At 39.9% G+C, this 15,871-nt stretch overlaps 1 protein-coding gene across 2 annotated transcripts in view; it reads left to right on the top strand.

Annotated features, from left to right (window-relative positions):
- ARRB2 (arrestin beta 2) overlaps positions 1–14,713 on the top strand; it is a 134,078-nt gene extending 119,365 nt beyond the window's left edge. For both annotated transcript variants that reach the window (XM_053718247.1, XM_053718248.1), the window contains exon 15: positions 13,252–14,713. In XM_053718247.1, the coding sequence (XP_053574222.1) occupies positions 13,252–13,348 (97 nt within the window). In that variant the 3' untranslated portion in view covers positions 13,349–14,713. The remainder of the gene's footprint in view (positions 1–13,251) is intronic.
- The last annotated feature ends 1,158 nt before the right edge of the window (positions 14,714–15,871 follow it).

Raw genomic sequence — 15,871 nt, 5'->3', positions numbered from 1 at the left:
CTCCTTGGAGTCTCAATTTAGTTCTTTCAGTTCTTCAGGGGGTTCCGTTTGAACCCTTACATTCCGTTGATATTAAGTTATTATCTTGGAAAGTTTTGTTTTTAGTTGCGATTTCTTCGGCTAGAAGAGTCTCAGAATTATCTGCTCTGCAGTGTTCTCCTCCTTATCTGGTGTTCCATGCAGATAAGGTGGTTTTACGTACTAAACCTGGTTTTCTTCCAAAAGTTGTTTCTAACAAAAACATTAACCAGGAGATTATCGTACCTTCTCTGTGTCCGAAACCAGTTTCAAAGAAGGAACGTTTGTTGCACAATTTGGATGTTGTTCGCGCTCTAAAATTCTATTTAGATGCTACAAAGGATTTTAGACAAACATCTTCCTTGTTTGTTGTTTATTCAGGTAAAAGGAGAGGTCAAAAAGCAACTTCTACCTCTCTCTCTTTTTGGATTAAAAGCATCATCAGATTGGCTTATGAGACTGCCGGACGGCAGCCTCCCGAAAGAATCACAGCTCATTCCACTAGGGCTGTGGCTTCCACATGGGCCTTCAAGAACGAGGCTTCTGTTGATCAGATATGTAGGGCAGCGACTTGGTCTTCACTGCACACTTTTACCAAATTTTACAAGTTTGATACTTTTGCTTCTTCTGAGGCTATTTTTGGGAGAAAGGTTTTGCAAGCCGTGGTGCCTTCCATTTGGGTGACCTGATTTGCTCCCTCCCTTCATCCGTGTCCTAAAGCTTTGGTATTGGTTCCCACAAGTAAGGATGACGCCGTGGACCGGACACACCTATGTTGGAGAAAACAGAATTTATGTTTACCTGATAAATTTCTTTCTCCAACGGTGTGTCCGGTCCACGGCCCGCCCTGGTTTTTTAATCAGGTCTGATAATTTATTTTCTTTAACTACAGTCACCACGGTACCATATGGTTTCTCCTATGCAAATATTCCTCCTTAACGTCGGTCGAATGACTGGGGTAGGCGGAGCCTAGGAGGGATCATGTGACCAGCTTTGCTGGGCTCTTTGCCATTTCCTGTTGGGGAAGAGAATATCCCACAAGTAAGGATGACGCCGTGGACCGGACACACCGTTGGAGAAAGAAATTTATCAGGTAAACATAAATTCTGTTTTTTCAGATGAATTTTTAAATGATCATCATTCTGATTCTGGTAATGGTTCCTCTGGTTCAGAGGATTCTGTCTCAGAGGTTGATGCTGATAAATCTTCATATTTATTCAAAATGGAATTTATTCGTTCTTTACTTAAAGAAGTCTTAATTGCATTAGAAATAGAGGATTCTGCTCCTCTTGATACTAAATCTAAACGTTTAAATAAGGTTTTTAAATCTCCTGTAGTTATTCCAGAAGTTTTTCCTGTCCCTGATGCTATTTCTGAAGTAATCTCCAGGGAATGGAATAATTTGGGTAATTCATTTACTCCTTCTAAACGTTTTAAGCAATTATATCCTGTGCCATCTGACAGATTAGAATTTTGGGACAAAATCCCTAAAGTTGATGGGGCTGTCTCTACTCTTGCTAAACGTACTACTATTCCTACGGCAGATAGTACTTCCTTTAAGGATCCTTTAGATAGGAAGATTGAATCCTTTCTAAGAAAAGCTTACTTATGTTCAGGTAATCTTCTTAGACCTGCTATATCTTTAGCGGATGTTGCTGCAGCTTCAACTTTTTGGTTAGAAGCTTTAGCGCAACAAGTAACAGATCATAATTCTCATAGCATTGTTAATCTTCTTCAACATGCTAATAACTTTATTTGTGATGCCATCTTTGATATCATTAGAGTTGATGTCAGGTATATGTCTCTAGCTATTTTAGCTAGAAGAGCTTTATGGCTTAAAACTTGGAATGCTGATATGTCTTCTAAGTCAACTTTGCTTTCCCTTTCTTTCCAGGGTAATAAATTATTTGGTTCTCAGTTGGATTCTATTATCTCAACTGTTACTGGAGGGAAAGGAACTTTTTTACCACAGGATAAAAAATCTAAAGGTTAATTTAGGTCTAATAATCGTTTTTGTTCCTTTCGTCACAATAAGGAACAAAAGCCTGATCCTTCACCCACAGGAGCGGTATCAGTTTGGAAACCATCTCCAGTCTGGAATAAATCCAAGCCTTTTAGAAAACCAAAGCCAGCTCCCAAGTCCACATGAAGGTGCGGCCCTCATTCCAGCCCAGCTGGTAGGGGGCAGATTACGATTTTTCAAAGAAATTTGGATCAATTCAATTCACAATCTTTGGATTCAAAACATTGTTTCAGAAGGGTACATAATTGGCTTCAAGATAAGGCCTCCTGCAAAGAGATTTTTTCTTTCCTGTGTCCCAGTAAATCCAGCGAAGGCTCAAGCATTTCTGAAATGTGTTTCAGATCTAGAGTTGGCTGGAGTAATTATGCCAGTTCCAGTTCTGGAACAGGGGCTGGGGTTTTATTCAAATCTCTTCATTGTACCGAAGAAGGAGAATTCCTTCAGACCAGTTCTGGATCTAAAAATATTGAATCGTTATGTAAGGATACCAACATTCAAAATGGTAACTATAAGGACTATCCTACCTTTTGTTCAGCAAGGGCATTATATGTCCACAATAGATTTACAGGATGCATATCTGCATATTCCGATTCATCCAGATCACTATCAGTTTCTGAGATTCTCTTTCCTAGACAAGCATTACCAGTTTGTGGCTCTGCCGTTTGGCCTAGCAACAGCTCCAAGAATTTTTACAAAGGTTCTCGGTGCCCTTCTGTCTGTAATCAGAGAACAGGGTATTGTGGTATTTCCTTATTTGGGCGATATCTTGGTACTTGCTCAGTCTTCACATTTAGCAGAATCTCATACGAATCGACTTGTGTTGTTTCTTCAAGATCATGGTTGGAGGATCAATTTACCAAAAAGTTCATTGATTCCTCAGACAAGGGTAACCTTTTTAGGTTTCCAGATAGATTCAGCGTCCATGACTCTGTCTCTGACAGACAAGAGACGTCTAAAATTGATCTCAGCTTGTCGAAACCTTCAATCACAATCATTCCCTTCGGTAGCCTTATGCATGGAAATTCTAGGTCTTATGACTGCTGCATCGGACGGGATCCCCTTTGCTCGTTTTCACATGCGACCTCTTCAGCTCTGTATGCTGAACCAGTGGTGCAGGGATTACACAAAGATATCTCAATTAATGTCTTTAAAACCGATTGTTCGACACTCTCTGACGTGGTGGACAGATTACCATTGTTTATTTCAGGGAGCTTCTTTTGTTCTTCCGACCTGGACTGTAATTTCAACAGATGCAAGTCTGACAGGTTGGGGAGCTGTTTGGGGGTCTCTGACAGCACAAGGGGTTTGGGAATCTCAGGAGGTGAGATTACCAATCAATATTTTACAACTCCGTGCAATTTTCAGAGCTCTTCAGTCATGGCCTCTTCTAAAGAGAGAATCGTTCATTTGTTTTCAGACAGACAATGTCACAACTGTGGCATATATCAATCATCAAGGAAGAAGTATCTCGAATACTGGTATGGGCGGAATCCAGCTCCTGTCTAATTTCTGCGGTTCATATCCCAGGTATAGACAATTGGGAAGCGGATTATCTCAGTCGCCAAACGTTACATCCGGGCGAATGGTCTCTTCACCCAGAGGTATTTCTTCAGATTGTTCAAATGTGGGGACTTCCAGAAATAAATCTGATGGCTTCTCATCTAAACAAGAAACTTCCCAGGTATCTGTCCAGATCCAGGGATCCTCAAGCGGAAGCAGTGAATGCATTGTCACTTCCTTGGAAGTATCATCCTGCCTATATCTTTCCGCCTCTAGTTCTTCTTCCAAGAGTAATCTCCAAGATTCTGAAGGAATGCTCGTTTGTTCTGCTGGTGGCTCCAGCATGGCCTCACAGGTTTTGGTATGCGGATCTTGTCCGGATGGCCTCTTGCCAACCGTGGACTCTTCCGTTAAGACCAGACCTTCTGTCGCAAGGTCCTTTTTCCATCAGGATCTCAAATCCTTAAATTTAAAGGCATGCAGATTGAACGCTTGATTCTTAGTCAAAGAGGTTTCTCTGACTCTGTGATTAATACTATGTTACAGGCTCGTAAATCTGTATCTAGGAAGATATATTATAGAGTCTGGAAGACTTACATTTCTTGGTGTCTTTCTCATCATTTTTCCTGGCATTCTTTTAGAATTCCGAGAATTTTACAGTTTCTTCAGGATGGTTTGGATAAAGGTTTGTCTGCAAGTTCCTTGAAAGGACAAATCTCTGCTCTTTCTATTCTTTTTCACAGAAAGATTGCTAATCTTCCTGATATTCATTGTTTTGTACAAGCTTTGGTTCGTATAAAACCTGTCATTAAGTCAATTTCTCCTCCTTGGAGTTTGAATTTGGTTCTGGGGGCTCTTCAAGCTCCTCCGTTTGAACCTATGCATTAATTGGACATTAAATTACTTTCTTGGAAAGTTTTGTTTCTTTTGGCCATCTCTTCTGCTAGAAGAGTTTCTGAATTATCTGCTCTTTCTTGTGAGTCTCCTTTTCTGATTTTTCATCAGGATAAGGCGGTGTTGCGAACTTCTTATAAATTTTTACCTAAGGTTGTGAATTCTAACAACATTAGTAGAGAAATTGTGGTTCCTTCATTATGTCCTAATCCTAAGAATTCTAAGGAGAGATCATTGCATTCTTTGGATGTAGTTAGAGCTTTGAAATATTATGTTGAAGCTACTAAGAATTTCCGAAAGACTTCTAGTCTATTTGTTATCTTTTCCGGTTCTAGGAAAGGTCAGAAGGCCTCTGCCATTTCTTTGGCATCTTGGTTGAAATTTTTAATTCATCATGCTTATGTCGAGTCGGGTAAAACTCCGCCTCAAAGGATTACAGCTCATTCTACTAGGTCAGTTTCTACTTCCTGGGCGTTTAGGAATGAAGCTTCAGTTGATCAGATTTGCAAAGCAGCAACTTGGTCTTCTGAAGCAGTTTTTGGTAGAAAAGTACTTCAGGCAGCTGTTTCAGTTTGATTCTTCTGCTTATAATTTCAGTTTTTTTCATTATAAGATTTAAACTTTATTTTGTGTGTGGATTATTTTCAGCGGAATTGGCTGTCTTTATTTTATCCCTCCCTCTCTAGTGACTCTTGCGTAGAAGATCCGCATCTTGGGTAGTCATTATCCCATATGTCACTAGCTCATGGACTCTTGCTAATTACATGAAAGAAAACCTAATTTATGTAAGAACTTACCTGATAAATTAATTTCTTTCATATTAGCAAGAGTCCATGAGGCCCACCCTTTTTGTGGTGGTTATGATTTTTTTGTATAAAGCACAATTATTCCAATTCCTTATTTTTTATGCTTTCGCACTTTTTTCTTATCACCCCACTTATTTGCTATGCGTTAAACTGATTTGTGGGTGTGGTGAGGGGTGTATTTATAGGGATTTTGAGGTTTGGAAAACTTTGCACCTCCTGGTAGGAATGTATATCCCATACGTCACTAGCTCATGGACTCTTGCTAATATGAAAGAAATTAATTTATCAGGTGAGTTCTTACATAAATTATGTTTTTCCGCCGTTACCACTTCCACGTGTAGTGGCCCGCATCAAGCAGGAGCAGGCATCAGTGACACTGATTGTCACAGGGATCTGCTGGAACAGGGTCCTTTTGTTCATCAAAATCTAGATTCTCTGAGGCTGACTGCGTGGAGATTGAACGCTTAGTCTTAGCCAAGAGAGGTTTCTCTGAGAGGGTTATTGACACTCATTGAGGCTCGTAAGCCTGTTACTCGCATCTATCATAAGGTGTGGCGAGCTTACTTATTCTGGTGTTAAGAGCGTGGTTTAGCCTGGCATAAAGTTAAGGCTGCCAGGATGCTTTCCTTTCTCCAGGAGGGTCTGGAGAAGGGCCTTTTTGCCAGTTCCCTGAGGGGACAGATTTCTTCCCCTTTCTGTTGTTTTGCACAAGTGGCTCTCAGAGCTCCCTGATGTGCAATCTTTCGTTAAGGCTCTGATTAGGATCAGACCTGTGTTTAGATCTAATGCTCCACCTTGGAGTTGGAATCTTAAGTTTTTACAACGGACTCCGTGTGAGCCTATGCATTCAGTTGACATCAAATTGTTGTTGTGGAAGGTTCTTTTTCGTTTGGCTTTTGCGTCGGCACGCAGAGTTTCTGAAATGGCTGCTTTGCAATGTGAGCCTCCTTATTTGTTGTTCCACACTGATAAGGCTATCCTACGTACCCGCTTGGGTTTTCTACCTAAGGTGGTGTCTGATCGTCACATCAATCGGGAGATTGTGATTCCTTCCTTATGTCCTAATCCTCCTCCGAAGGAACGTTTACTTCATAATCTTGATGTGGTTCGAGCTTTGAAGCTTTATCTTCAAGCTACTAAGGAATTTAGGCTTCTTCGACTTCCTTATCTTTTTGGTTGAGGAGTGTTATACGCTTAGCTTACGAGTCAGTGGGACTTAAACCTCCTCAGAGGGTTACGGCTCATTCCACTAGAGCGGTGGCTTCCTCTTGGGCGTTTAAGAATGAAGCCTCTATGGATCAGATTTGTAAGGCTGCTACCTGGTCCTCCTTCATACTTTTTCAAAATTCTACAAATTTGACGTTTTTGCTTCAGCTGAAGCAGCTTTTGGGAGAATGGTTTTACATGCTGTGGTGCCCTCAGATTAGGGTTCGCCTTTCCTTTACCCCTCCCGTTATCATTCTGTGTCCTCTAGAGCTTGGGTATATTTTTCCCAACAGTAAGGAATAATGCCGTGGACTCTCCACATATTAAGAAGGAAAACCTAAATTATGATTACCTGATAATTTCATTTCCTTCTGTATTAGGATAGTCCACAGCCCCCGCCCGTATACTCTGATGGGCGGACCAAAATTAGTTTTTCTCTTCCCGCACCATTGATTCCCTAATATTTCTCCTACTGTTCCTTGTTCCCTTGGCTGAATGACTGGGATATGAGGGTAGTCGGGGGGAGTATTTTAGCCTTTGGCTGGGGTGTGTCTGCCTCCTCCTGGTGGCCAGGTTCAGTATTTTCCCAACAGTAAGAAATGATGCCGTGGACTGTCATACAGAATGAAATTAAAATATTTAGTCTGTCACTCTCACCCTCCACTGGACTGCTGTTGATTTGTGTATACATATAACTTTTCCTTAAAACATACAATAGTATTTATACTTTTAGTACAGGTTTTGGTTTTAACTGGCAAAACAGTCTAGATCAAGTGACAAGATAAAGGTCTATTTGTAAACAATTTAACACGCCCCAGAAGGTACAATAGATAATTGGAAACACATCACATTGGTGAAAGTGTACTGTTGTCACTTTAAGCATAATGTTAAATATCAAAAGTATAGTTCAATAATAATCTGTGCTCCACTAATTTGGTTGTCATCGATTTAATGTGATATACTCAGGACAAATCCAAAGGTATAGCTATATTATAGTGCAGACAAGTGAATGCGGAAGTAAGAATAGTAAACATTGGCAAAAATTCTGCATTAATTACAGAAATTAGTGCTGAATATGTCTGCTGGCTGCAGCTTTCTGCTATTTTCTGTGTTTGATTTACTAGTTTGAAAAATGCAACACATATATCTGAATTTGCACAGGCGTGTGTTGAACTTTTTTTTTTTTTTGCATATCAGACATATTTGCATTTCAATAACGAAAAAACAAATGCCAAATTTTTGTCAATGCCTTATGAATTGTACTCTAGTCCACACCTGTTCCTTTTTTATTCCCGGTCACTCGATTAGATTTTCCTCCACGCTTACATACTTTGTTGAGATCACACCCATTTTCCCTTCCGTCCTTCAGCCCCTCACCCCTGATGTGTTATCTCGTTCTTTTATCCGTTTCCTGGCTGATGGGTCCTCTCCCTTTTACACCTATTTTTCTAAGTACAGGAGAGACAGACCACATCCTGTGCAGACAAACTAATTTTTCTGCTGTCACCATTGTGGTTAGAGCTGCTTGCTGGCTTAAAATTCCTACCTGCCCATTCTGTATTTATATGATCAGGTTTTAATTTGCCTGCGTGTCTGCAATTTCTATTGTGTTATTGTTTTTTACATTTAACGTGCAACCTAATCCAATATTCATAATTGATTTGGGTTGAATTTTATGTAATTTTTTTATCTACAGAATATTTTAAAAGCAAATGCAAATTTGTGAAATGGTGTAAGTGGGTAGTTCATTATGAACAGTAATCAGTGCAGAAAGTAATTAAAAATGTTAATGGTGTACTTGTGCTGCACATTACCATTGCTAGCCCTAACAGATTGTTTACATGCCTAGGTACATTCTTTACCAAAGTATTGGCTTTTGTGTATAGAGACCTAGATAAGTATGCTGTACTCCCTGCAGACTCAGTCCATTTGAATGGATATGTTCTTGAGAACAGTGGCTGGTGGTTTAAACTAGCAAAACTAGCTATTACAAATACAATAATACAATTTAAATGAGCCATTGTCTGTGCATTTAATACTATGCAGCTGATATCACAATTATTATGAACATGAGGAAGCTAAGTAATTAACATTAATGTGTCCCTTTAATTCCATATAAAGGAGCATACTTTTTTCCCTGAGGCACTTTCACTGTTCTGTGTGGTAGCTCTGCCCTCTTAGCTTCCCTGTCTTTTTCTCCTCACTCCGGAGCTGCAACTGGGTAAGAAAAGGCTTTCAAAGCATCCGTCTGCTTTTCTCTTCTCAAATCAGTCTAATCTTGTGCTCTTCTCACTAGAAGGGGGGGGGGGGGGGTGAGTACCCTTGCAGGAGCTGCCAGCAGGTCACTTGGCAGCATTTTGTTACGTTTATTATATGACCTAGGTATTACCTTACCCTTTATGCACTTTTCAGTTGTCAGGAGTGTAAACTGGCTAGTGTAGAGGGCTCTCACACATACAATGATAAATGAATGGTAGATAACATACTCTGTCATACTTGTGAGTTTTGCATATAATGGAACACAGTGAATCTGTCAGACTATGGAATATGGTCCTACTGATACCTCTCCATGTACATTTTTGTATCTGTTTTGCAAATCTGTTCCAGTGTGCCAGGTCAATCAACTTTGCAAAAGTTGTTTACCTCAATTTCTGCTTCATATTAGCCGCATCCCTCTACTTCCTATAAGCAAGTATGTCCTGTTCCTGTATATATTACTCAGGGAGCCTCTACTGACTTAACTCCTGAATTTAAAGGTAATTTGCACTCTGGAATATTTTAGCAGCTATAACCAAGCTAAGTAAACGTAAATGCAAATCTATAAATTTACCTCACTCTGGATGTGAACAGGCAAACGCCTTCCTCTAAACCTCAAATTCCTGGCCTGCCTCAGAGCTTTGATGACTCAAAATCGTCCAGTTCAGATGGGCAAGTGTCCTGACCCTAAATTTAAAAATGCTTATAGACTTAGTGGAGCATAGCCACACCTTGTTGCACAAGGTACTGAGTACTGAGGAAAAACCTGCTGAAAACAATCCTGTAAATCCGTTAAATGTTGTTTTTAAAGCTCCTCCTAAGACTCCAGAGGTATTTCAGGTTCCAGACTATATAGCGAAAGAATGGGGGAAAAAACCCTGGTATTCCATTTGCTCTTCCTTCCAGGTTTAAGAGAATGTACCCGATTCCAGAGCAGAAGTGGAATTATCTGAAACCATACCCAAGGATGATGGAACTATTTCCACTCTTGTCAAATGCACTACCATCCCCATGGAGTATATCCCCTCTTTCAGGGATTCTATGGACTGCAAAATGGAGTCTTTTCTGAGAAAGTTCTAACTTCAGGCAGGTCTTCTGCTTAAACCAGCAGTATCTATCACCAGTGTGGCCGTGGCAGAGGTTCTCTGGTGTGATTATCCAAAATGGTTTCTGATCAATCCTCTGCTGAGGATCTTCAGAATTGCATTGGAGCCCTTAAGATGGCTAAAGCCTTTATATCTGACGCAGTAATGGACATCATCAAGATTGAGATTAAGAACATGTCTATGGCAGTTATTGCAAGTAGGACATTATGGTTAAAATCATTGTCAGCAGACAGGGTTTTTTTAAAAAAAAATAGGTTCTCTCTTTTTTTTTTCCAAGGAAAAATTCTCTTTGTTCTGGACTCTATTATTAAGACTGTTACTGGTTGGAAATGAGCTTTTCTCCCTCAGGAGGGAAAGAACAGACCAAATAGGAGGTGTCATTCCTCTGGAGATCAGAAATACTCCTATTCTCAAAAGCTTGAGCTCTCCAAGCCGGCCTAGAAACCTGGTTCTTCATGGGCAAAGAACAAGCAGTCCAAGAAGTCAAACGCCAATACAAAATCTGCATGAAGGTGCTGCTACCAGACCAGATTCTGTTCTGTGTTCAAGATTTAGAGGATATGGGAGTAATTATCACAGTACCTGTGTATTAACAGGGGCAAGGGTTTCACTCCAATGTGTTCATTGTCCCACAGAAGGAAGAGACTTTGAGACCCATTTTAGGTTTGAAAACCCTAAACAAGCTTGTCGAGGTCCCCACTTTCAAGATGAAAACCATTCGCACAATTTTACCCTTAATCCAACAGGGTCAATTCATGTCTACTATAGACCTCAAGGATGTGTAGCTGCACATCCCTATCCACAAGGATCACCATCAATTCCTATGGTTTGGAATTCTAGACAAACACTACCAGTTTGTCACCCTTCCATTTGGTTTGGCTACAGCTACTCACATCTTCACAAAGGTGCTAAGAGCATTGTTGGCGGTGAGCAGAGCTCAGGGGATCTAAATTGCCCCTTATCTGGACCATATCTTAGTGCAGGCTCTTTCCCTGCTTCTAGCTATTGCTCATACTCAAAGGCTACTATTTTGTTCTCCAAGATCACAGTTGGAGAATCTGTTCCAATGAGCTCTAACTCCAGCTACAATGGTGTACTTTCTAGGAGTCATAGATTCAGGCCTTATGCCTCTATTCCTGAGAATCACAGAATATAACTTCAGAAAGCATCTGTCCCTGCAACTTGCTTTATTTCCATCAGTAGCTCAATGCATGGAGGTAGTGGGTCTTATGGTTGCTGCTTCGGTCGCTATCCCCTTTGCCCACCTCCAATTGAGACCCCTTCAACTATCTATGCTCAATAAATGGTCCAAGAATTATCTTCAATTGAAAGATCATATTGCTCTGGATTTGTTCATCAGACAATCTCTCTCTTGTTGGGTGCAAGTTCCTTTTTTGACCTTTCGCCCATCATGGGCTATTGTGACGATGAACACCAGTCTTTCAGGTCTTGAATTCTTGAACAGTTCAAGGAGTTTGGTCCCCTCTGGAGGTGAGTGTTACCAATCTACATTTTGGAACTCGGAGCGATTCTTCGGGTTCTTCAGTCCCGGCCCCTCTTAAAGTTTATCCGTTTTCAGTCCGTCAATATCACAGCGGTGGCCTACATAGATCATCAAGTGGGTGTACACGCAGGCCACTGGCTATGCAGGAAGCGTCCCAGAATCTGTCTTGGGCAGAGATGAATCAATTCTCCCTGTCAGCAGTTCACATTCCTGGAGTGAACAATTGGGAAGCGGATTACCTCAGCCATCAATCGGTCCATCCAGGAGAGTGGTCTCTCTATCAAGATCTCTTCAATGAATTAATCAAATGGGGTCTACCGGACATCTGATTGCCTCCCATTTATATAACAAACTTCCAATGTATTTTGCAAGATTAAGAGAACCACAGGCTCAAATGATAGCTGCCTTGGTGCTTCCATGGAATTTTCATCTAGCGTAACTGTTTCCTCTATTCTACTTCCAAGCGTAATTGCTTGAATCAAGCAGGAAAATGGAAGAAAAATGAATTTGCCAGAAAAAAAATCTGCTTATTTGAAATTCAGAATAGGTGCTATTACAATGTCTTTTTATTATGCACTTGTTAATTATATAATTCTACTGCATTGAATAGTCCTTATAATAGAAAGTTAGCTATACTTCCTGATGTTTAGACTTTTGTCCAGGCACTACTTAGAATTATACGAGTTGTGAGACCTATTTCCCCACCCTGGAATTTGAATTTATTTCTGTTCTGCAAGGTCCTCCCTTTGAACCAATGCACTCTATAGATATCAAGCTATTATCCTGGAAAGTGCTTTTCTTGTTAGCAATTTCTTCAGCTAGCAGAGTTTCAGAGTTGTCACCTTTATCCTGTGAGACTGCATTTTTAGTTTTTCAGAAAGTTAAAGCTGTGCTTCATACTATTTTCATACTATTTTCATATTATTTTCTTCTTAAGTTCGGAAAATATCAATCAGGAGATTGTTGTTCTTTCTTTGTGTCCAGATCGATCCTACTAATTCTAAGAAATGTCTTTTACATGATCTTGATGTACTCAGAGGATTGCAGTTTTGTCTTCAAGCTTCTAAGGAGTTCAGAGTAGACAATCTTCCAGTTTATTACTCTAGGACTCATAAAGGGCAGAAGGCTACTACTGTAGCTTTGGCCTCTTGGCTCAAACAGGTAATTCACAATGTCTCCTAAGCAGCTCACAGTGTTTTCTACAAGATCAGCTGCAACTTCCTGGGCTTTCAAAATAATGCATCTTTGAAACATATTTGCAAAGCTGCAACATGGTCTTCTCTGCATACCTTTTCAAAAATTTAGCAACTTTGATGTTTTTGCTTCTTCACAAGCAGCTTATGGCAGGAATGTCCTTCAGGCCGCAGTGCCTGATTAAAAAAAAAAAAAAAGCAACTGCCAGAAAAATGTCCCACCCATTCCTTAACATGGTCTATCTGCTCGGGTATTCATCCCACATGTTGTGGACCCTATGGACTATCATCATTATACAAAAGAAAACAAAATTTATGCTTACCTGATAAATTATTTTCTTTCGGTATGATGATAGTCAATAGGTCCCACCTGTTTCTATTTTTTGGACAACAGTTCTTTCCTACCTATCAGTTTCCTATTCTCGGCTATGCATTAAACTGAGGCTAGATGGGAGGGAATTTAAGCTCTTGTGTGGGTTCTTGGCCTCCTCCTAATGGTGGTAGTTATATCCCACATGTTATGGACCCTGTGGCATATCATCATTCCAAAAGAAAATCATTTATCAGGTAAGCATACATTTTATTTTTCCATAAGAATTCTGAACTCCAAAAGTGAAAAGACCGCTGTAAGTTGTTAATCATACATTCTTGCTAATAAACTGTATTTTTGAATGACCTAATTTCTGACCTGCGTGCATCACACATATGTATTTAAAGGCTTATACTTTTTAATTTTATTTTCAAGTTTTGCTCAGGACGATGACATCGTATTTGAAGATTTTGCCCGCCTGAGACTCAAAGGGTTAAAAGATGAAAAGGACGATGACGAGGCCTACTGCTAGCATCTTACCTGCCAATAGAGGCTCAGCCCTCTGCCACAAGTGGAGACCCAACACTGATATATATACACACACTGTGTAACAGATAGGGCTGTACAATGGGGGCAACTGTGTATGTATGTGTATCCACATATTGGCTCTTGTTGAACACTGGGAGGAGGCTGTGCATAAACACGATAACATATACATACACACACACACAATGTGTAATAGGGCTTTATACAGCTCCAGAACTATGTTTGTATCCTACCAAAGGATGCAGTAGATTAGTTGTGATACATCATATACACACAGTGTGTTACTGAAGGCTATATGCAGAGTGAGAGTTTGTATATACACATGTATATAGGACAAGATGATATACTCGTACACTGTAACAGGGGTGGGTAATCTTAAGGAAAAAGCTGTATATAAATGGAAAGTGAATAGATGTTTGTATGTATAATATGCACACAACAATAACAATGGATCACTGTGTATGTGTTTATAAATGTAATGCACATCTTGTGTAACTAGAGCTGAATATACCTACCTAGCGATGTGTCTGAGTATGTATGCATGCATGTATGTATGTATATATACACACACACACTTGTTTGTAATATCTGTACAGTCTGGTATACACACCACAGCGTATATCACACTGCCTCCCCACACTTCTCTCACTGATCCTCCAGGGCAGTTTCTACAGCTGTGAATTGCATCGGATGTTGGGGAAGATTTGCACAGTCCGTCCTGCCACAGCGTCAACCCTCTTATAATTGTTGCATTACTGCTGTGTGCAGAGCCGTAATTAAAGAGCAAGGGGTTTTACACATTTCCAAGCACCAGTTGATGAGTGACACAAAAATCCTATTTTTTATATATATTGGCTGGAGGTCCTTTTATTTTTCTTCCCCCCATTACAAGCAAGGGGGATAGTGAGCTTGTGATTGTCAGATCTGCTGATTATATGAGAGACATGGAGTTGAGTGGTGTCAGGTGGTACCTGTACTGCCGTAATCTCTTGTTCCATTCGGTGTCCTCAGACAGTGCGACAAGTCTAGACCTGCTGTCATATGTTCCTCTGTGGACATGTTGCTTTTAATCTGTGAAATATAAACAAGAGAGTTACTGCAGCTCTCTTCACTGCACAAAACTGCAGGTATCCAGTGTCCCCTCACTGTCCCCTCTTCTTTTAAACAGATGTCTGTGTTTTTTTTTTTGTTCTATATTTTGGCCTTGATTTTTAATATATTTTATCTTTGGATGTAAAATGATCTTTCTGTGTTGTTTTTAAACGGCTTCACAGTTAAAAAATGCTTTATTTTTATCTTTTTGTTTTTGCTACAGATATTAGAATGTGAAGAATAAAAAAAAATGTTGTCATGTCTGTTTATTTCTGTGAACAAAACTGTTATGTGCACCTCAGGCTTCTGTCAGTTCACAGTAGTTGCAGTTGGGTTAAAGAGCAAGTCACTTTTATGCATTTAAAGGACCAGTAAATATAGTATATTTCCATAATAACAAAGGCAAAAGACAATGCAATAGCAGTCTGAACTTCATATGAGTAGTCGTTTTTTGTTTGTTTTTTTCTGACAAATTTCAAAGTTAAATAGTTGTCTATTTCCACCACTCCTGTATCATGTGACAGCCATCAGCCAATTACAAATGCATAAACGTAAGTGTAAATATAAAAAGACTGCACATTTTTATTAATGGAAGTAAATTGGAAAGTTATTTTGACTTGTGTCCCTTTAAAGGGACACTAAACACCCTGTAATTATAATACCTTTCTCCAACATTGGTGTGTCCGGTCCACGGCGTCATCCTTACTTGTGGGATATTCTCTTCCCCAACAGGAAATGGCAAAGAGTCCCAGCAAAGCTGGCCATATAGTCCCTCCTAGGCTCCGCCCACCCCAGTCATTCTCTTTGCCGTTGCACAGGCAACATCTCCACGGAAATGGTTAAGAGTTTTTTGGTGTTTAAATGTAGTTTTTATTCTTCTATCAAGTGTTTGTTATTTTAAAATAGTGCTGGTATGTACTATTTACTCTGAAACAGAAAAGGATGAAGATTTCTGTTTGTTAGAGGAAGATGATTTTAGCAGACAGTAACTAAAATCGATTGCTGTTTCCACATAGGACTGTTGAGATGAAGTAACTTCAGTTGGGGGAAGCAGTTAGCAGACTTTTCTGCTTAAGGTATGACTAGCCATATTTCTAACAAGACGATGTAATGCTGGAAGGCTGTCATTTCCCCTCATGGGGACCGGTAAGCCATTTTCTTAGTCAAACAAACAGAATAAAGGGCTTATTATGGGCTAAAAAACTGGTAGACATTTTTATGGGCTAAATCGATTGCTTTATTTGGGCCTTTTATTCATATTTGTGCTGACAATTTGCATTTATAAACTTGGGGAACGTTTATTAAACGGCAGGCACTGTGTTAGACACCTTTTCCAGTCAGGGGGCCTTCCTAGTTGTAGACTGAGCCTCATTTTCGCGCCATTACTGCGCAGTTGTTTTTTGAGAGCAGGGCATGC

This window comes from Bombina bombina, chromosome 6 (assembly GCF_027579735.1).
Source record: "Bombina bombina isolate aBomBom1 chromosome 6, aBomBom1.pri, whole genome shotgun sequence".
Classification (NCBI taxonomy): domain Eukaryota; kingdom Metazoa; phylum Chordata; class Amphibia; order Anura; family Bombinatoridae; genus Bombina; species Bombina bombina.
The sequence above is the reverse complement of the archived record's forward strand: the minus strand, read 5'-3'. Positions and strand labels throughout refer to the sequence as shown.